Raw genomic sequence first — 22,374 nt, forward strand, 5'->3', positions numbered from 1 at the left:
GTAAACAGCTGCGTTTTTCGTTTTCTCCCTGTTATACCAGTCGGGTGTTCATAGAACCGGTATTTCCACGTGGAAACTAGCTGCTAGGTTTCGAAGAAAGCATGCAGAAATTTTTAATGCGTGTAGGGGCCGCTACGATACTATCGAACAAACAACTACAAGTTTGCAGTGTTTTTGTTTTGCGAAGTTAGACTGTTTGGAATATCGTAGACAGCTGAAGGAATTAGAGAAAGAACTAAGTTGACATCGGATAAAAGAGAAAACAAAACTTATTATTTTAACTAGCATGGGGGACGTAAACGTGGAAGTGGAATACTGGTACGTTATATACAGTGCAGGACAACCGTTGAAAACAATGTTACTTTAACTTTTACGGACAGAAATTCCGATAGTGATGCATTGTGTTTGTGTTGCAGTGGTGGATGTGGATATCTCCCAAAATTCCAAGAGTTATCGGATAAGATTCGTGAATCTGTACCATCAGCGAACGTAACAGGAAAGGAGGGGCGAACAGGTAAGACTATTGTATACACATTGTTGCTTCTTAAGCTGCGTCATTTCTTTACATCAGAACTAAACCCCAGAGTGTAAGATGTGCGCTCGAGCAAAAGCAGCAGATGTATGCAGCGTGAGCCCGAAGCAGGTGTTCGCCTAACTCTTGTATTGGAGTATGGTTGTTTACAGTAGGAGAAGATAAACGAGACCTTCGTGTACAATGAAGGACTAGATAATACAATGCGTTTGCTATATTCTTATCTAACAACAAGAGCCCAAGAACGCAATGTGTTAGTGATCAATATCTCTATGTAAATATGCCTGTTGTATGGGATTCTGTTAACTTAGGTTCAATGCAGTTCCTATTTACCGGCAGAAAGCCCCTGTACATTTTGTCTGAAATAATGCCCATGTTTCACTTCTATACAGTGCAGCAAATACACAGATACCTTCAGAAATGACTTCCTGGTTATTTTTAAGCTCAGAATATGTTACACGATTACACAACAGTTGAATTTAAGTGACGTTGGTATTTTTATGGATCACTTCTGCTATTCTTGTAGACATGTGTAATCAGTGCTTTCTTCCATTGGGTACAGTTTTTTTCTTCAAGGGATATACATTATGTTATGGTTAAAAGGCTCTTATGTAGTCACAGATTCTGTATGGGAATGATTGCAAATCTGTGAGGCCCAGGGAACATGTTCAGTTTCAGCTTTTTCTCAACACCACTGACACTAATGTCCGTTCATTCACTTTTGCAATGATGCGAGAATTAAAGAGGGGCAGTACTCCATTAACTTCTGCTGTAATGGAACACTTGAAGGCAAACTTCAGCATTTCTGTTTTTGCTTTGCCATCCTCCATTTCAGTTCTTGTGCCATCCACGAAAACCTGCGACCATTATTACACACTAGTGATTACTACTATTGATAGCGCAGCTGTTCTTTGCTTGCTCTAACAAACTTAACACATGACAGCCTCTCTCTATCTATACCTTTGTGCTTTGCTTTACATGTATTGTGCCGTATTCACTGTTTCTTTACTGAGAGTGCATGCCATGGAGGGTTCCTTTCATCATGAACTGTTCTGTTATATACATATATATCCATTGCTTACCCAACTGTTGTAATGAATTTGAGCTACAGTTTCACTTCATCCCTCTGCCTAGAGCTAAATGTTTCAGGTTCTTCCTTGAAAAATGACAGTAATGTCTTTTTATGTAGTTTACTTAAAATGTAATTGTTTTTACTTTTTTTAGTTGCTCTTTGTACTTCGGTACTCAACATTCCTACAGTTGCCTCGAGGTCACAGATAAGGTGTTTCATCATTCCCATCGCTTACAAAAGTGTGACTACCCCAGTTAATTGTTCAGTGATTAAAGACTATTCCAGAGATGACAGCATGATTGCAGAACATATGTATTAGCAAGATGAGGTTATCTTTAACATTTTCGATTACACCTGTGAAATGAGTCTGATGGTTGACAGAAATGGTGATCATTAGAAGGACCCAAATAAAGTTCATGCCCAGTCTTGATACTGAGTCTTGCTCAAACAATTCATGTACAGGTTCGATGAAGACTCCAAATCCATTTCCCATTAGCATATCTTTCAGTACTTTTATGTCCCCCACCCCCTCAAATTTGCTAGCTACTATCAAATTTTGGTTTTAGGTAGCTTTCTGTACCTAGTATCATGTGAACTCCACAAGGAGTGCTTCAAACTCGGGGTATTTTCTTGTGCATGCTTTGGTAGTTGGTCGCTAGAACTTTAATAATCTCATCTTTGCATATAATGTCAGGAGGGGGAGGGGGGATGTCCTACAGGTATTTATACCTGAGTGGATGAAGAGTCACCTAATCTAAAATCCCCTGATATGCAGAATCTTTGGTCTCTTGCCTCCAAACTAAATGGCTATTATCGGCTCTGGAGCCAATGGCACAGTGTGGGCTTTGTTGAAATTCTGCGAGCAATGTTGGTTTTCTGAACATGCTTTGCCAGTCATTGATGTGATCCAAGAACAATCATAGAGCTCAAATGAAAGGGATCATTCGTTTAATGTGTGCCGCAATCTGCAGTTGGTTGCACCTGGTTCTTTCCAAGGTTGCCGGAACAGCCTCAACATGTTGAATGTTACCTCAGACATACACACTTAGTGCGCAACCTGATCCTTCTTATCAATTGCTGTAATTTCGTTGAGGGATATCACTATTTACTGTATGTTCAAACTACTAACAATTGACTTTTGTGCTTGCTCTCTCCTGAGATGGGATGCAGCAGGCTTCCTAACTGGTGAAGTGTTAAGCACTGTTGCATTTTCAGTGGGAAACAGTATCTCAGTCTTGTTCATCAGGGTGATGGGTTTAATACCCTGAATTTTCAATGGCCAACATTTGCCCCTTGCAGAGGGGCCTTACATCTATAACATACACACCACTCGCAATCAAGTCAATGAGAACTTATTGGACTCATATTTTCTGGGGAGGAGACAGTATCCACGGAAGATGAGATACTGTCCAATTGTTGGATAGCAGTTGTCATGTTTCTCTTGTATTGGACCATGTTTTGTTTGCAAATTTTAACATTGTATTGGGACACCACAGTTAATAAGCAATATAAAAATGTTATAGCAATGGGTGAGAACTAGTTCCCACACTTGGAACACAGGCGGTGCTACAGGCTGCACCATATGGCAGTTGTGTGAGAAACAATGAGTAAGCTGAATGCCAGGGATGCACCAACATTTAAGGTGTGAAGAAGCCACCTTGAACATTTTAAATGCTGGAGGGAACCTAAGCACCATTAAAGTTTTGCTACTACAAATGGAAGTTGTTAATCTCCCAACAATGAATGAGTAGTTCAAAGGTATGAAAAGGGTACTTAAGATTTCTGTTGTGCACCAGGCTAGTAGGTCAGTGTCAGGGTGCAATCCAGGCCCGATCTGTGTGTATGCCATGCTCTCAGTTTTACATAAATTAGGAGTTCTTTATGTTTAATGTTGTGATTGGTCGATACATGCACCATAATGGCATCCCAAAATTTATTTGAAATACATTAGCTTCCCAAAATTCCAGTGGAGCCACATAGGTAGACTGTTTGCATCACCAAAGGAATCCAACAGTGCTACAAGAACTGCTTCAAAGGACTATGTTAGTGAAAGCACTACACAGAATAATTAGGGATGATTGTGAAGTGTTGACTCCTTATGTTGATACAGGAAAGGGTTAACTTCGCATTTTCAGTCTTAAGTGGGGAGGAATGTACAGTTGTGCTGTAATCATCTACACTACTTCACTCGTGGTTGGACTGAATTTGTATGGAGGTAGGGCCTATAGTATTACAGGGGGGGATCTTGCATTAGGATGATTTCCTGCTGTTTACAAGTAGCATCTAACTCATCTTGTACCCAAGAATAGCATTTTCAGTGGAATATAACCACTAATGTGGCGTGTATTCGAAAAAATAGTGGTTCTAACCTCACAAGATCATAAAACATTCACTTTTACAGTAAATATCATTCTGATAAATGCAGTTTATGAATTGCTGAAAATGTTGTTCATTCCATTTTTGGATTTCAGACTACTGTAAGTGATGACCTGATTTCAGTTCAAGGTGCCATATAAAAATGAATTTTTAAAAAAATGGTATAATACAGTAGCAACAGGTAACAAAATAGTACAAAAGGATACGTGTATCAAGTTCTACAAATGTGTTGACTGTTCCAGCTTTGTTATATTCACTGACAAAGCTATTCTATCATGATATTTTGCCGTATGTTTATTTGAAATAAAAAATTGGAAGGTGGTGGTCATTGAGTGATAGTAGTCATTGTTTATTAAGACTAGAATACAAGTATAAAAGGCTGCTCAACTATAATTCTTCAGAAAACTATATCAGGCTGAAGTTATAACATGCAACAAACATGAGATGTACATAATAGCTAATCACTGTCTGCTACATCACTGCTTGAACTCTTCATTAACTGTAACAGAGTTTATTTTTATGGTACCACATTTATTAAGAGCTCCCATCTCACCCACCATCAGTTCCACCTAACCTAGGCATTGGGCTACTGTGACCTACACCAATGCACTTCCTTACTGTTCATCTATAGGTCACCTGGAAATTTTAGTCGAATGGAATTGATAATTTTCTAAATACACTACAAAATATCACCAAGCTACAGAGTTTCATTTGGTGATATCTGTTTTCTTCCATTAATATACTCTTCTGGTGCTTTTGTGGAGACATCTGTTGATGGTCTTGTTGAGTAATTCTGTGTACATATACCATACTAAGTTCACAAAACTTTGTTCCAGGTTCATTTGAGGTTTCTGTGAATGGACAGCTCATCTACTCAAAGCTGCGAACCATGGCATTTCCTGATTTTCAGAATGTAACAGACATTGTGAATGATGCAGCAGCTGGTAGAGAAATAAAGTCTGTTGACAAACAGCAGCCTATAAACTGCATTATTTTGTAATTATCGTATAATTTGCTCAAGAGTGTTATTGTTCAATGTTTAAGGATTTTTCTATAAAGAAGCTCAAGTATTGAGTCATTTTTCCAAGTGTATCTCTGTGTGATTTGCTAGTTAATATTGTGTGTATGTATTCACAAACCTTTAGTCACTTGTTTGAATCTAAATATTTTTATGGCATGTACAAACTGTAATATATATATAATATAACTATATGTAATAAATACATGAACTTCATCATTGTTTCCTAATTCAGATTGTTGTTGTCGTGCTCTTCAGTTCAGTGCAAACCTCTTAAACAAGTACTTCTTTTCTGTTACTGGCAGCTTGGGGTTATCAGGTTCGGTGAACAGTGGCAATGGAGTGTATAAGATCAGTGTCTAAAAATAACTTCAGTAAAATGGAAATCACACTCATGTCTCCCAAAGAAGTAGCATCCATTATAAAATCCTTAAAATCTAAGTAGTCCAATGGGTATGATAACATATCAATGAAGTTAATCAATGAGTGCTCATGCAAGTTGAGTTCTATCTTAAGTTATTTGTGTAAGCAATCAGTGGTACATTTCCAGACTGGCTAAAATATGCTGAAGTTAAGCCTCTTTACAAGAAAGGCGATAAAGAGATACCATCAAACTATTGACCAATTTTACTTTTGCCGGCTTTCTCAAAAATATTTGAAATGGTTGTGTTCTAGCGACTGAATAAGCATATGATGCAAATAATATATTTTCGAAGTCACAGTTTGGATTTCTTAAGGGTTCTGATCTAGAGAAAGCTATTTACACTTACAGTGAGAATGTACTTAATTCATTAGATAATAAATTAGAGGCTATTGGCATTTTCTGTGACCTGTCAAAAGCCTCTGACTATGTGAACCACAGCATTCTCTTAGTGAATTGGAATATTATGGTGTCACTGGAAATGCTGTGAAATGGTTTGAGTCTTACCTATCTAACAGGAAACATAGGGTGACATTGTGAAATACCAGTGCAGTAAGCTGTCTGTCTTCATCTGACTGGAAATTAATTACATGTGGTGTTCCTCAAGGTTCCACTGCTTTTTCTTGTGTACATAATGACCTCTCATCTGTTACATAGCCAGATACTAAGTTTGTTTTGTTTGCAGATGATACACACATTGCAATAAGTAGCAAGTCAAGTACAAATTTAGAAATAACTGCTAATCAAATTTTCACTGACATTAATAAGTGGTTTAAAGTTAATTCACTGTCATTAAACTTTGAGAAGACCCATTATATGCAGTTCAGAACCTGTAAGAGATTTCCTGCCGGCATGTGTATAGCATATGAAGACATGCAGATCAGAGAGTTTGACAGTGTTAAATTTCTGGAATTACAACTCAACAATAAATTCAGTTGGGAAGGGTACACTACAGAATTGCTTAAGTGCCTAAACAAGTCTGTATTTGCAGTGAGAATGATGTCAGATGTAGGAGATATAAATATAAAAAAAAAAACCTTGCATACTTTGCTTACTTTCATTCTGTTACGTCATATGGGATCATATTCTGGGGCAACTCATCAAACCGAGCAAAAGTTTTTAGGGTACAAAAGAGTGTGATAAGAATCATTTATGGTGTAAATTCAAGAACATCATGTAGAAATCTGTTAAAGGAACTTTGTATTCTAACCACTGCTTCTCAGTATATTTATTCCTTAATGAAATTAGTGGCAAGTAATACATCTCTGTTTCCAACCAGTAGCTCAAAACATACTATCAATACTAGGAATAAGAACAATCTACATAAATACCTAAGATCACTTACCTTGGTCCAAAAAGGGGTCCAATATTCAGAAAAACACATTTTCAATAAATTGCCATCAACCATTAAAAACTTGGTTTCAGATAAAGCACGGTTTAAACAGAGTTTGAAAGACCAATTGATAGGCAACTTCTCCTACTCCATAGATGCATATCATAACAGAGGCTGTTAAGCCAGCTCAAGTAAAAATATCTGTTAGATTTCAGTTTTGACAGCACTTGGTCACAACAGTCAAGATTAAGTATATCGTGTATGATAAATTTATTAATAGTGTATAACAATGTTTCATTCTAACAGCATGTTAATTCTGTAAATATGAGCTGTTCCAGTTTACCTATTTCGACACGCTCCTGACAAATGATCAGGGTAGTAAGTACTATAATCAAATGTTTTATGTTATACTTTCTGATATGTTCCACACCCATGAGAATTACCTCATTTTTTGGTTCTATGGAACTAAAACCGAATCTAATCTAACCTTGATGCAGCTCTCCACACTATTCCACCTAGTGTAAGCCTCTTCATCTCAAAGTAATTATTGCAGTCTACATCCTTCCAAGTCTGCTTACTGTATCCATCACTTGGTCTCCCTCAACGATTTTTATCCCCCATGCATCCCTCCAGTACTAAATTGGTGATGTCTTGATGCCTCAGAATGTATCCTACCAATCAATCCCTTCTTCTAGTCATGTTGTACCACAAATTTCTCTTGTCCTCAATTCTGTTCAGTATCTCATTAGTTATGTGATCTACCCATCTAACCTTCAACATTCTTCTGTGCACATTTGAAAAGCTTCTATTCACATCTTGGCTAAGCTTATCATCACCCATGTCTCACTTCCATACATGATTACACTCCAAACACACACTTTCAGAAAGGACTTCCTGGCATTTAAATCTATATTCGATGTTAACAGATTTCTCTTTTTCAGAGATGCTTTTTTGCCATTGCCAGTCTACATTTTATATCCTCTCTAGTTCGGCCATCATCAGTTATTTTAATTCACAAATAGCAAAACTCATCAACTTTAAGTGTCTCATTTCCTTATCTAATTCCCTCAACATCAACACATTTAATTCGACTACATTATCCTTGATTTGCTTTTGTTGAATTTCATCTTATATCCTTCTTTCAAGACGCTGTCTATTCTGTTCAACTGCTCTTCCAATTCCTTTGTTGTCTCTGACAAAATTACAATGTCATCGGCAAACCTCAAAGTTTTTATTTCTTCTCCCTGGGCTTTTAATTCCTACTCCAAATTTTTCTTTGTTTCCATTACTGCTTGCTAAATATACAGATTGAATAACATTGGGGATAGAGTGCAACTCTGTCTTATTCCATTCTTCACCAATGCTTTCATTTCATGCTCTTCAAGTCTTATAACTGACATCTGGTTTCTGTACAAATTGTAAATAGCCTTTTTCTCCCTGTATTTCACCCATATCACCTTTAAAATTTGAGAGAGAATATTCCAGTCAACATTGTCAAAAGCTTCCTGTAAGTCTACAAATGTAATAAACATAGGTTTGCCTTTCCTTAACCTATATTGTAAGAGAAGTTATAGGGTCTGTATTGCCTTGTGTGTTCCTACATTTCTCCGGAATCCAAACTGATCTTCCCTGAGGTTGACTTCTACCAGTTTTTCCATTCTTCTGTAAAGGATTTGTGTTGGTATTTTGCAACAGTGACTTATTAAACTGATAGTTTGGTAATTTTCACACCTGTCAGCACCTGCTTTTTTGGAATTGGAATTATTATATTCTTCTTAAAGTCTGAGGGTATTTCATGCTCACCAGATGGAAGTTTTTCATGGCTGGCTCTCCCAAGGCTCCAACAGAATGTTGTCAACTCCCAGGGCCTTGTTTCAAATAGTCTTTTAGTGCTTTGTCAAATCCTTCACGCAGTATCATATCTCCATTCTCATCTTAATCTATGTCCTCTTCAATTTCCGTAATATTGTCCTCAAGTACATCTCCCATGTATATATCCTCTATCTACTTGTTCCACCTTTCTGGTTTCGCTTCTTTGCTTACGACTGGTTTTCCATCCGAGCTCTTGATATTCATACAGGTCTCTCTAATTTTCCTGTAGGCAGCATCTATCTTACCCCTATGCTTCTACTTCCTTACATTTGTCCTCTAGCCATTCTGGCGTAGCCATTTTGCTCTTCCTTTCAATCTCATTTTTTATACATTTGTATTCCTTTTTGCCTTTTTCAGGTACTGCATTTTTATGTTTTCTCCTTTCGTCAGTTAAATTCAATATTTTTTGTGTTACCCAAGGATTTCTACTAGCCATCATCTTTTTATCCACTTGATCCTCTGCTGCCTTCACTATTTCATCTCTGAGCTACCCATTCTTCTACTGTGTTCCATTTCCGTTTTTAAATTTTCTAGTGTACTGTCCGATTAAGGGCTCTGACATTCCACGATCTAATCTGTAGAATGCCAGTTTTTTCTGAGTAGTGCCTGCTGGGAGATCCAAATCAGGGACTATTTTACCTCTGGAATATTTTACCCAAGAGGGTACCATACAGTAGAGTTGCATACCCTTGGGAAAAATTATGGCTGTAGTTTTCCCTTGATTTCAGCCATTCATAGTATCAGCACAGCAAGGCCCTTTGGTTGATGTTAAAAGGCCTGATCAATCAATCAATCATGCAGACTGTCGGCTCTGCTCCTGCTTAAAAGGCTGCTGCCCCTCTTCAGGAACCACACATTTGTCTGGCCTTTCAACAGATACCAGTCCATTGGGGCTGCACCTGCTGTATGGCTGAGACACACAAGCCTCCTCATCAACAGTCCATGTTACCTGTAGTTTATGACTACAAAAAAAAACAAATAATGTACTGCTACATGTACTTTAGTTGGCAAAAGTAAAACATTTAAATTACATTCTCATTTACTGGATGTGATTATAGAGTTTATAAGAGAACAGGGCTCGTTATGTTTCACATGCTACATATTTGCCTGCTGTGTCAGTACTTAGTAATTAAGGTGACATAGTGTGTATCTTAAATGGTATTTTTATAACTTAATGCATAGCAGGGTACCTAGGAGGTTAGGGAATCAGGCCACCTGTGTAAAACAAATATTCTAAGAATGAATGATACTGGATACCTCACACAGTCTTGAGCCACAGTGGTAGTGAGTACACCATCTTTTTGAAAACAATTGTTGGTTGCGTCTCCTAAATGTGACACAGCTGCAGCATTTCAACATAATTGATAGAAATATCAGTCAACCACAATGGTGGCTTCAAATGTACACTGCCTGTTGGAATGAAACTGCTGTACTACTGGCATATCAAAAGTTGTAAGTATGCCTTTTCCCTGTTCTGTTTGTTTGTTTATCTGTTCACTACATGGCACATTTTCTTTACCAGTTGTTACTGCTCATGGTATTCTGGGAGCATACACACAAAACATTTTGAATTTGTGAATCTTATAAGCCAGAAACTATTTAAAGCTATTATGACAGCAGGCACTGAGTGTACCATGGTTGTATGGTAATATGTTTTGAAACAACTACTAACCACTAAATTAGCAGTCAAAAGCTGATTAATAGTTCTCACTGTGAAAGCAATGCAGCCATATGGTGATGAAAAAAATGTTCAAAGAAGTTTCCTGTCATTACTAATCATATTTTTTAAGAATAGGTCATCACTTTAGTGGTTGGTAGCTGCTTTAAAACATAAGTCAACTATACATCTATGGCACTTCCTTTAGATGTTATATAACATTAAAACTGCAAAGTATCTTTTGAAATGCCTATTATTACATGCCCAGATTCCATTTAAGGTGGGGGGGGGGGGGGTAGTTGTAGTTGGAAGAAAATGGTATATGATATCATCACAACAGAGACTCGGTATGTGGGCACATCTTAAGTGGGAGATTTGTGCTGGATATTAATTGCTAGAAAGTGAACCCACAATCGAAAGAGATTTATCTTCCTATCAGTATACACAATGACATCAATTTTCTTCTCTGTTTGATTGAAACGGTGCCGCAATGGGCCAATCGATTCGCCCCATGAAGTAATCATTCCACTGATATATTATGTAATCACAATATACATTTAGTCAAAGCAAAAGTTTTGATAAAGACAAATTCTTTAAATGAATCTGTGGTCATTATGAATTTTTGCAAATAACAACATGTAGATCACTTAAATATTTTTATATATATAATAAATAAAATAATACAGGATGTCCACAATGAGACTCCAACATTTCAACTCATAAAATCAGAGTAAAAACACAATTTATTGACGAACAAATACAGGGAAATCATACAGCAGCTCATCAAGTTTTCATACACAAGTGGATGGTTCAGTACAATTTAACATGGGCACCACAGGTAGCGCGAAGAATATCAAGTCTATAATCGATTTCGTGCCATGTGTTGCGGAGCATCTGTTCTGTGACCGAGTTGATGACAATTCTTATGCGCTGTTTCAAGTCTTGCAGGTCCTTTACTGGTGTAGCGTGTACCCGGTCTTTCACATAACCCCACAAGAAAAAATTGAGAGGGGTTATGTCGGGCGAACGTGGCGACCAAGGAGTTGGACCTCCACGGCCAATCCATCGTTGCGGGAATGTGTCATTTAAAAATTTTCGGACATCAAGGCTCGAATGGGGTGGTGCACTGTCCTGTTGAAACATCATATCTGGCTGCAGGTCTGTTATCCGTGCCATGGCAAAATGTTCTAACATGTCCAGGTAGATGGCTCCATCCACAGTCGGCTCCTGAAAGAAAAACGGCCCAACAATGTGATTTATCATCAAACCACACCACACATTAACTTTCGGAATGACCGCCGCACTTGTTCCACATGATGATCGCCGATCCCAGGCTTACCACCACCACGCCCTTTTGCAACACTCCCAGTAGCCAAAAACTGATCACACCACTTCTTTATAGTCTTCAACAACGGGGGCCCTTTGTTGTAAACTCGACGAAAGTTTCTTTGCAACTTCGGTCGCCGATTTTGTCTCTGCATACCACCATACTACTTGTGCACGCTTCTTCATATCGTCCATTTTGCTAAAACAATTGACTGCAGCTCCACTACGGCCACTTGGCGTATCAAATCTGCACACCACAAACTTGTCGAGTTGCTCCGTCTGCCCCTTCAGGATTCACAGGTCCACAATCTGAAATGAGAAAGATATAGGGTATTAAAATGTTGGAGTCTCATTGTGGACACCCTGTACATTAAGTGAACCATACTATTTTACTGGGAAAAGAACCAGGTGCATTTTAGAAGGGCAGTTCTTAAAATAAAACAATCCCTGGTTCCGCAAGACACAACATTGTGACATTTTTGGTAAACTTTTGAAATAAAAATTCCAGTATCATAGCTAACAAAGTAGTGCTTTTCATTATTATTTGTCTGATATCTTGCACATACCACTTTTGGAGATCAGACATGGGTCTAGGAGTGCCACTGTTATTATAAATGAGTTGGTAACGGTGTTGATGGTTCTATTCCATACTCAGATATATATAATTAAACAGATGTAAAGTATCATCACTTCCCCAGTAACATTGTTCAATGATAACAACTGTTGCTTAATTCTGCTGATCAATTTGGTAGTCATGAGACAATGCTGGGAAACCCTATTTAAGTGACCTCTCTTAAGAGAAAATCACACTGCAATTTATAAACATTTTGTCTGGACATCATCTATTGAAATATGCATACATTATTGACAACAATAGTATAAAAACAGTTGAGTTGTATGTGTGCCTCACACTATTCCATCACCGTTGGTGACTCGATGTGATGTGTGTTACACAGTGTTGCTTTTTGGTGAATTCAGTGTCAAGCTAGTAATTTTTGTCAATTATTGGAAATTTTCCATAGATAATAATTGTTTTCCTTCAATGTGAAGTGGAACACGTCACTGGTTTACAAATGTAACACACTTTCTCAGTGAAAAACATGGCAGTATGCTGACCATTTAAATGATTTGTTTTTTACACGTGTCTTAAGTTACTGAAACCTTTTTTCCAAATCACAATTTATGCACTGTCATAGTATTATGCATACAGAACTCTGTCTAAAAAATATGAGTAGATGCCGAGCAAACAATATATCGGTTAATGTTTCAAATTACTTTTATTTTCTATTACATTTTCACATCACTGTGTAAGTGGTTAAAGATTTTTATGGCAGAATATCTCTTACCTTTTTTGTGCTACACTAAAGATGGGTGATGAACAGTGCAAGTCACTTTTGCTTCTGGTTTTATATTTATAAATGTTGCTGATTTTTGTTACACGCATCAAAAAATGTTTTGCATCACTCCGGTTCCCAGAGCTCATGAAGATAGACGCTGACTGTGGATACTGTATCAAGATCCAGTCCCTTTGACAGTTCAGAGATGTCACTAAACCCGCCCAAAGAGGTAAACAATTATGAATGAGCCATGCCTATTACACGGAGGGGCTCCGACAGCTGATCAGTTCCAGTCATTCTACCAGGAAGGAAGTACAAGGCTCGTTTTGTCTGTAGTTCAACCACGCCTAGACGGCCAATACCCCGGTTCAATCACAGCCGCATTGTTACTTTGTGTCAGGAAGAGCTCTCAACAAGGGAAGTGTCCAGGCATCTCGGAGTTAACCAAAGCGATGTTATTCGGACATGGAGGAGATAAAGAGAGGCAGGAACTGTCGGTGACATGCCTCACTCAGGCTGCCCAAGAGCTACCTACTACTGCAGTAGATGACTGCTCTCTACGGATTACGACGTGGAGGAACCCTGACAACAATGCCACCATGTTGAATAATGCTTTTTGTGCAGCCACAGAATGTTGTGTTATGACTCATACTGTGCGCAGTAGGCTGCATGATGCGCAACTTCACTCCTGATGTCCATGGCAAGGTCCATCTTTGCAACCACGAGACAATGCAGCGCGGTACAGATAGGCCCAACAACATGACGAATGGACTGCTCAGGATTGGCATCACATTCTCTTCACCGATGAGTGTCGCATATGCCTTCGACCACACAATCGTCGGAGACGTGTTTGGAGGCAACCCGGTCAGGCTGATGCCTTAGACACACTGTCCAGCAGGTGCAGCAAGGTGGAGGTTGCCTGATGCTTTGGGAGGGCATTATGTGGGGCTGACGGACACTGCTGTTGGTCATGTTTGTTTTGCTTTGCTTTAGGGCGCAAAAAACAACTGAAGTCATAAGTGCCCAAGTCAAAACCATACAACACGAACACAGAGAAGAGTTAAATGACTATACGTCAGTCCCAGTGGACAGAATAGGAGACAGCTAAAAACAGGCATGTGGAAAACGGGCTAAAAGAAACACCATGAAGAAATGGGAGTTCCAGAACCAAAAATTAAATGGCCTAAGCCATATGGTTTCGGCGGATAAAAAGTAAAACACTGTCGACAGCCCATGCGCCATTCGCTAAAACGGCCGATAAATCAGACGGCAAACCCAAGCTGGAATGTAAATGGTTAAAAAACAAAGGGGCATTCCAGCAGGAAGTGGCGGACAGTTAAAATTTGGGCATAATGTGTACAAAGTGGTGCGGTAGAGCCTTTTAGCAAATGACGATGACTAAAAAGGCAGTGACCAATACGCAGCCAAGTTGAAATAATCTCCTCCTGGCGGGAGGGCCGAGAGGAGGTGGTCCAAGGCACTGGAAGAGGCTTAATGAGCCGAAGCTTATTCCCGTGCTGTTGGTCACGGAAGGCGCCATATCGGCTGTACGATATGTGAATGCCATCCTCCGACCGACAGTGCAACCATGTTGGCAGCACACTGGTGAGGAATTCGTCTTCATGGATGACAATTCGCACCCCCATTGTGCAAATCTTGTGAATAACTTCCTTCAGGAACGACATAGCTCGACTAGAGTGGCCAGCATGTTCTCCAGACATGAACCCTATCGAAAATGCCTGGGATAGATGGAAAGGGCTGTTTATGGACAATGTGACCCACCAACCACTCTGAGAGATCTACGTTGAATCGCCGTTGAGGACTGGGACAATCTGGACCAACAGTGCCTTGCTGAACTTGGGGATAGTATGCCACGATGAATACAGGATGCATAAATGCAAGAGGACATGCTACTGGGTATTGGAGGTACCAGTGTGTGCAGCAATCTTTACCAGCACCTCTGAAGGTCTCACTGTATGCAATGTGTGGTATGAGCAATAAAAAGGGCAGAAATGATGTTTATGTTGATCTCTATTCCAATTTTCTGTACAGGTTGTGGAACTCTCGGAACAGAGGTGATGCAAAACTTTGTTTGATAGGTGTATTATGGTTGGTTGTTAAAAGCAAAATTCATTGAGTGTAAATGAAGTGAGAGGTTGTAATCAGTCATCCCAACTGCTTAAGAATGCCACCTACAAGAGATCATGCTTCTGCTTGTTTCATGCAATGAACACTTTCTTTCTAAATGAAGCGTTGTCCCAGAACATGATGCTACATGACATTACTGAGTAAAAATATGAAAAGTGAACACACATTTGAGATTTTCATGTCTTAAGTCTGCTATCATTCATAATACAAAAGTTGTATCTTAGGCTTTCAAGAAAAATTACAGGATGTTTAGGTTCTTAACAATATAAATGTCAAAGAATTTAGAATATAGTTTCATTTATTGATCTGATGAATTATATATATATAAAAACAAAGATGAGGTGACTTACCGAACGAAAGCGCTGGCAGGTCGATAGACACACAAACAAACACAAACATACACACAAAATTCAAGCTTTCGCAACAAACTGTTGCCTCATCAGGAAAGAGGGAAGGAGAGGGGAAGACGAAAGGAAGTGGGTTTTAAGGGAGAGGGTAAGGAGTCATCCCAATCCCGCGAGCGGAAAGACTTACCTTAGGGGGAAAAAAGGACAGGTATACACTCGCACACACGCACATATCCATCCACACATACAGACATGGATGTGTATGATGTCTTAAGGTTAGCCAGGTGTCTGTATGTGTGGATGGATATGTGCGTGTGTGCGAGTGTATTCCTGTCCTTTTTTCCCCCTAAGGTAAGTCTTTCCGCTCCCGGGATTGGAATGACTCCTTACCCTCTCCCTTAAAACCCACTTCCTTTCGTCTTCCCCTCTCCTTCCTGATGAGGCAACAGTTTGTTGCGAAAGCTTGAATTTTGTGTGTATGTTTGTGTTTGTTTGTGTGTCTATCGACCTGCCAGCGCTTTCGTTCGGTAAGTCACCTCATCTTTGTTTTTATATATAATTTTTCCCACGTGGACTGTTTCCTTCTATTATTTATATATATATATATATATATATATATATATATATATATATATATATATATATATATGTGTGTGTGTGTGTGTGTGTGTGTGTGTGTTATCAGGTCTCTTACAATACTGAATTGTTGTAATGTATTGTTTAGTTCAGTTGCACTACATTTACAAAGAACCAGAAAAAAAATTCCAATAAAACTTTATTAGTTTGTTCATTTGGGTTGATTGTAATACTAGTACTACAGCAAAGAGAAATAGTTCTGCTTCTTATACCATTTATCTATAAACAAGTCAAGAGTGGACCCAATAACTGGTAGTAATTAGTCATGAGTCTTAAGATTCTGTTTTGTTGTGTATACTCCCCAAGTTTTTTGATGTGACACATAGCATTTTTTAATGAGACATGATGGAAGCACATTCCTAGCAGGGCAGAATTCACGACACCTCAGATCATTTGATGACTAACAGGCAGGGATATCCATATTTTGACCTTGGCTTACACATGATGGCATCTAATGCCATGTCACGAGTCTTATATGAGGCCAGGCACACATCTTTTTGCAAGCATGCACACAGAATTCAGTTTGTGATAGCCACTAGCCACCACGCCAATGTCATTGCTTTCCAGCTGGTGAATGGTCCCTCCAGTAAAAGGTGGATAGCAACTGCTTATCTACAAAAAAGTCCGAGATTCTATTTCATCATCATTGTTCACTGTTGAAATAGTAGAAGTACTAATGCAGGTGTTGCCATGCACCTCCTGTGAGATGAAAGACTAATTATTCCTTTTTTATTTGTTATACTGAAATGTGAACCACTGGAAATGCAGAGAAGAAAAAAATGAGCAGCATTTAACATGTATTGCTGTCGGAGAATTAAAATTAAGTCAGCATGTAAAATATAAAATGAAGAAGTGCTATAAACAATAGGCAAGGAAAGAACTCTGTAGAATAACATTACCAGAAGAAGGGGCAGGTTAGTGGGGCACCTGCTACAGCAACAAAGAATTGTTTATCTAACATTAGAAGATGCAGTAGAGGGGGGGGGGGGGGGGGGATGGTGCAGGCAGGCAAAGACTAGGATAGCTTGCCTTCCTTGAGAAAAAATCAAACTCAATGTTTTTGTTTGTTAAATGGTAAAGTATGTCTCAACCAGTTCCAAAATGGAAAGACAGATGGAGAGTTACCAGCACTGGGGAAGGTAACAAACCATTTGCAGTTGTTGCTGTTGTCCAAGATGGTGCGAAATCTGATAAACGGAAATATCCTTCAATTGCTGAAGAAGTTAAGATAACAAAAGCTCTTGCATGCAGTTTTACATGAAACTGTCTTCAAAATGCCAACAAAAAAACTAAATAAAACATACAAAGAAGGTATAGGACATGTTGTTCACTAACAGAACTGCTTTTGGGTTTCTTAATATCACAATAACTGGAGGTTAATATATGGTGAGCAAGACGGACAAAGACAGAGATAAGAGTACTGTCAAGAAGTTCTCTGCCAGCTCTGTGATGCAGTCTAGCACAAAAGACCAGCTCTCTTGAAGACGAAAAGCTGTCACTTTATTCATGCCAATATCCCTGCTCATTCACAGTGCTTGATTTAGACTTTCTTGGCTAAAAATAGAAATTAAGTTGTTTATAAAGGTTCACTCTTCTCCTTATATGGTTTCTTGTAACTTCGGGTTGTATTTGATATTAAAGACGGCACTAAACCATCCATCTTGAAATTAGAAATGTGCAATGTGATGGCAGAGCTGCAGGGCCTACTTTGAAGGGTATTAGAATCCCAACCCTGTCAGAAATGTGGTACATAACTTCTCGACCAAAGATCAGACACTCTTTAGATTGCCTTTATGGAAGTTGCGTATAATTTCCATCCATATCCAGTGGGAATAGCAGACTATAAGGTCGCCTTATGGTCATTATTACGTGGTACCATACACACTTCGCCCAACACGGCATATGCATTTATAAGGCCCCATCAAGGTGACTGGTGGCTCGAAAACAATAAGCATTATTCCTCTCCTTTGTCTTACATCAGCAGAATGGTGCGTCCTGTCTCAGTAGGAGGGTGCTCTCATAAAGATATATATTTTTCATTGTCCTGGCACTATAGAGGTTTATTACTACAACTACTACTACATTTACAACATAAATGTTCATGTGATTAAAGCGTTATTATTGTTACACAAATCTCTCTCTTAGCCTTTTTTAAATGTGACAACTATTTTAGTTTATGAACTTTTCACACCATACGAAATAGTCATGTTATTACAACATGATCCGACCCCCTCCCCTCCCCACATTTCTCTTGTACTCATATTCTTGTTTGTCTATGCAGGGTGATTTCACATATCAAGAGCTCAGTTTTAAAGGTCCATTACATAAAGGACTGGATAAAGAACAATATTCTATGCAAGTTGTCAGCTTTGACCACTGATAGAGTAAACATGGGACAAAATCTGCAAACAACACAACTAAACTTGATATCAGTGGCGATATTTTTAAACAGGCTAAGCACTTTTCTTTTGCTTTCACATTTGTAGGCTTCACCAACTAACAAAAAAAGTGAAAATACTCATCCCAAGGGTGATGTCACAGAAGCCATGAACATTACATCAGTGGTTTAAGTCGACAACTTTTACCAAATATTCCTATGGACTCAAAGGACTGATGATGTTAATGATGATTACAACTTAAAATACTTTTCATAGAAGACTTTTTGTTTACATGCTTTTACAGTGGTGGAAGGCAAAGGAAAGTAATATGTAGGAATACAAATTTCAAGTCGACTTAATCTGTTGAAAGAAAACTTATCTTTATTTAAACATTCATGTTGTCAACATAGACACACATACTGTACCTGAAAATAATGGTTTTCTGTAACTAAATGCTGCCTGAAGACTGTCAATTCTATTTGTGCATATGGCACATTCAAACAGGTATTTCATCAAACAAAATGGGATGCAGAAAAGGCACCACCATGAACTAAGTGTTCAACATAATCTGTCCTTGGAACAAAATAAAAATGTTATTGCTTGACTAACACTGTAGTCAATAAGCTTCAGAATAATGCTTTTCTACAGAAAAATTCTTTTCTACGTTGCCTACTTTTTTAGTTCGGTTGGCACAATATGTCTCTACAGTAAGTGAGCTGTTCAATTTCAAGCTGTTTGCTGTAGAAAGACACATCAAAATTCCTCACTACTGTGGAGTAAAGCATCAACTCACAAAAAATGAGCTAAATGCACAAAAAACAAAAAAAATCTAAAATAAGTGACCTCCAAAATGTTAACTGCATAACCATCTGGTGATTTTTTTTCTTTTTTTTATGAATAAAGAAGTGTTTTCTTTTGCATTAACGGGATCCATTTTCCCCACTGAGTAGAACAGGTAAAGATGAATATCTCTATTACTTTACAAATAAAGGAAGCTATTCAAAGTCCTACCAAAAAGGCAAGAACTATGGCACATTTTTGGTTGCAATACACTTTTGTGATATAAACCAACTGAAACAGTGTAAATAAAGAGTTGATAAGGAAGAATCGTCTCTATTACAATGAAGTAGCGGCTGCTTGGATACGGCAATAATCTGCATGTAATACACAGCTCAGATTTATTTTGTCATGCTGTCACTCGTATTGAGTGTGCCTGCAGTGAATAGTAGCACAGCTACTACTGAGCTACATAATTCAAGCTTATGCAAAGTGGTCACAAAGATAAAAAGATGTGTGTGTATAAAAAAAGGCAGATTTTACTGTGTGTACACCTGTTGCAACTCCATACCAGCAAAACGGAGGAGAAATATTTATCATGTGAGCAAACAAGGAAGATGTACCAGCTCTATCATTATTGACAACAACGATTTAAATTCTAACCGTGGGTATACGAAAGTTTTCGTGCCTCAATAAATATTTAAACACACGCAATTACTCGAGTCACCAGTGTATTTTCTTTTTTTCGTTCTTACTATTGACCTTCTACAATTACAAGAGAACCAAGCCATGCACATTTCAACGCCTTCGTCATAGAGGTTGTCACATGTTAAAAACCAGCTGTTAGTTACAACTGCCTGGCTGAAAGATGGAGAGGGTTCGATTTCTGTGGGATCATAAATCGCAGAATACGTTTCATAGACTACTACTGTCACGTACGCCCTACTCGTCCGACATTCTTCCAACGTTTGTAATTAAGTGATGATACTGCTAGTATATGCCTCTACGACATACAAAACCTCACTTTTATTCATACCTCTCACGATGTTTAAATACGAGTCAAATGTTAAAGCATACCTGATGCATGGTGTTTGTGTTGCACTATGAAAAACGGGTAGTATGAAGATCAACCTATAACTATCTGACTCAGAACCAATAGTACATACATGTCCTTACTTCTGGCGACTTGCAAGACAACAGTGATTACGTCGCAATAATTGACGGAACCACATATTCCATTCCTATTGCAGAAAACGTGTCCCATTACTGCTGAAAAACACACCAAACTTTATCAACGGCGCCATCTTCGACCTCGACGCTGCACGACACTCGTTTGTTGCTTCCCAGCACTAGCTTTCCCATTCAGTGTTTTTTGCTTCTTTTCTCGACAGAGGTGAGGCAGTCTCGCCGGCGCGTCCTTACAGTTGCTGCTATGGCGTGTGCAGGGTCGGGAAGGTTTCGTGCTAATGTGGAGAAACTAATAAACAGCATCCAGCAAGTCCGAAGAAAATCGTCGGCACATTCGAGATTTCGAGACCTGTTCAGCCTGCAGAGTTCTGGTTACTGCTCCGAAAGCGGAAAGGTCAGTCTAGGTGTAATAAAATCTTGATTTGGTTATTACTGCAGCTTCGGAGCCGTTATACAACGTAATGTATTTTTGTACCACTCCCCTTCGTATCGACTATCGATTACATAATTTTTTTACGGAGTCAAATATGGAAAATTAAACTTTGTTTACATTTGTCTCGAATATTAGTTCCTACAGAATGTTGACTAACAAAATATCATACTTTAGTTTCGCCGATTGTGTACATATTTGTGTTACAAACTAGCTCGGTTATAACGCTGTTCACTCCCAAGATGCCAGTAACACAATCATTACGAACAACGGACAAGTTAGCATGTGGCATTTAGTATGTAACTGAAGAATATAAAGCGTCTTCATTTAAGAAAGCTGTGTCTGTGTGAAAATAACAATTCGAACCCATTGATTACTGCAAGCTACTTCGCGGCTCAGAAGGGGGCGGAGTTACATAACCCATTCGTTCTAGCAGACGACGCACGTTCAACTCACCCGTTTTTCGACGCGTGTAAAATTTGCTAGCTGCGTTGTTAAGCTGGACATTACACTCGTACGCTCATTACAAATAGAAAAAATAAATAGACATTAACAAGCTGTTGATTGAACATACACACACAAAGTTAACAGCGATTTGTCTTGCCGTAGCAGCAAGCTTGTGCGCATGCGCAGATTGCAGAGTAGCGCTCAGCTGTCTTCCAAGCGGGAAATATGATCGCACCAGCGTTAAGTTGCGTAATTGATAACAATTGCAGATCATACAGTTCCATTGTAAAGTACTTAGCATCATCTGTTTTAAATTTTCGCGTCTGATTTGTTCTCTAACCACCCGTCACACATCTGTACGTTGAGCATTAACATACACTGACAATATTGTTATTGTGATAATTCTGTGTATGTACCAATGAGCTCGGAGATATTTTGGACTGTGGTGCTGTTTTAGGTAAAAGCTTCTCAATTTATTTGATTAATACATGCAAAAGATAATCACTACACAGGGATATTGGTATAGGTATCTCCCGAACTCTTCTCGTCCTTGTTCCGGTGGGAAATAGACTGACTCCACATTATTTTCACGAGGCAAAATATCTTTGTGTTCACTAATTATTATAAACATCCAAAATGAGAAAGCACACAGTATTACGTGCCCTTCTTCGCGTCACCATGTTAGTAAGTTAATTTGATTTACAGCAAACGAAATTAATTTGTCTTTGGTGTTTGGCAGAACATGATAATACGAACAAAAAAATGAAACTATTTCTTTATTGTACATAAGTTTTTTTAACAAATTATTAGCTTTTTGTTTTCTAAGTTGTAGCAATTATTCTATTGTTTGTATTGAATCTCTGAACAAACAGCAATTTTTTCAGTATTTTTTCACCTTTCCCGGCCCACTCGTCGTGTAAACTTTTGTCCAAATATAGCCCAGCTCTCGATATGCTAATAACGAACAAAGCCTTACCGGTTAGAGAAAGAAAACTCGTGAGTGAGTTTGAGACAAAGTTGTTTTCCGCCGTTAATATGTACACAGTCCTCACTTCTCGTACTGATTAAAAATACTGTTT

General features: G+C 38.5%; 2 protein-coding genes and 1 long non-coding RNA gene across 3 annotated transcripts in view; 2 read left to right on the forward strand and 1 right to left on the reverse strand.

The window, feature by feature from the left end:
- The first annotated feature begins 75 nt into the window (after positions 1-75).
- LOC126428124 (migration and invasion enhancer 1) lies at positions 76-5,214 on the forward strand. The gene is made up of 3 exons (XM_050090029.1): positions 76-318; positions 417-514; positions 4,817-5,214. Exons 1-3 carry the CDS (start codon positions 287-289, stop codon positions 4,978-4,980), a joined length of 294 nt encoding a protein of 97 aa, XP_049945986.1. The 5' UTR covers positions 76-286; the 3' UTR covers positions 4,981-5,214.
- Positions 5,215-11,006: 5,792 nt separating this feature from the next.
- Positions 11,007-20,639, reverse strand: LOC126428130 (uncharacterized). Its single transcript, XR_007576782.1, has 2 exons — positions 20,397-20,639; positions 11,007-11,916 (listed from the first exon to the last, which is right to left on the reverse strand). It is a non-coding gene; the product is annotated as an uncharacterized LOC126428130 (long non-coding RNA).
- Positions 20,605-22,374, forward strand: part of LOC126428129 (all trans-polyprenyl-diphosphate synthase PDSS1) — an 804,750-nt gene continuing 802,980 nt past the window's right edge. The window contains exon 1 of the mRNA XM_050090031.1: positions 20,605-20,812. Coding sequence (XP_049945988.1) covers positions 20,663-20,812 — 150 coding nt within the window. The 5' untranslated portion in view covers positions 20,605-20,662. The remainder of the gene's footprint in view (positions 20,813-22,374) is intronic.

This window comes from Schistocerca serialis, chromosome 12 (genome assembly GCF_023864345.2).
Source record: "Schistocerca serialis cubense isolate TAMUIC-IGC-003099 chromosome 12, iqSchSeri2.2, whole genome shotgun sequence".
NCBI lineage: Eukaryota > Metazoa > Arthropoda > Insecta > Orthoptera > Acrididae > Schistocerca > Schistocerca serialis.

What these genes read in the sequence shown, in the direction of transcription:
- LOC126428124 (XM_050090029.1), top strand. Translation starts at nt 287, where the DNA reads ATGGGGGACGTAAACGTGGAAGTGGAATACTG. An exon ending in AACGTGGAAGTGGAATACTG is followed by an intron (nt 319 to 416) that starts GTACGTTATATA and finishes TTTGTGTTGCAG; the next exon opens with TGGTGGATGTGGATATCTCC. An exon ending in AGGAAAGGAGGGGCGAACAG is followed by an intron (nt 515 to 4,816) that starts GTAAGACTATTG and finishes ACTTTGTTCCAG; the next exon opens with GTTCATTTGAGGTTTCTGTG.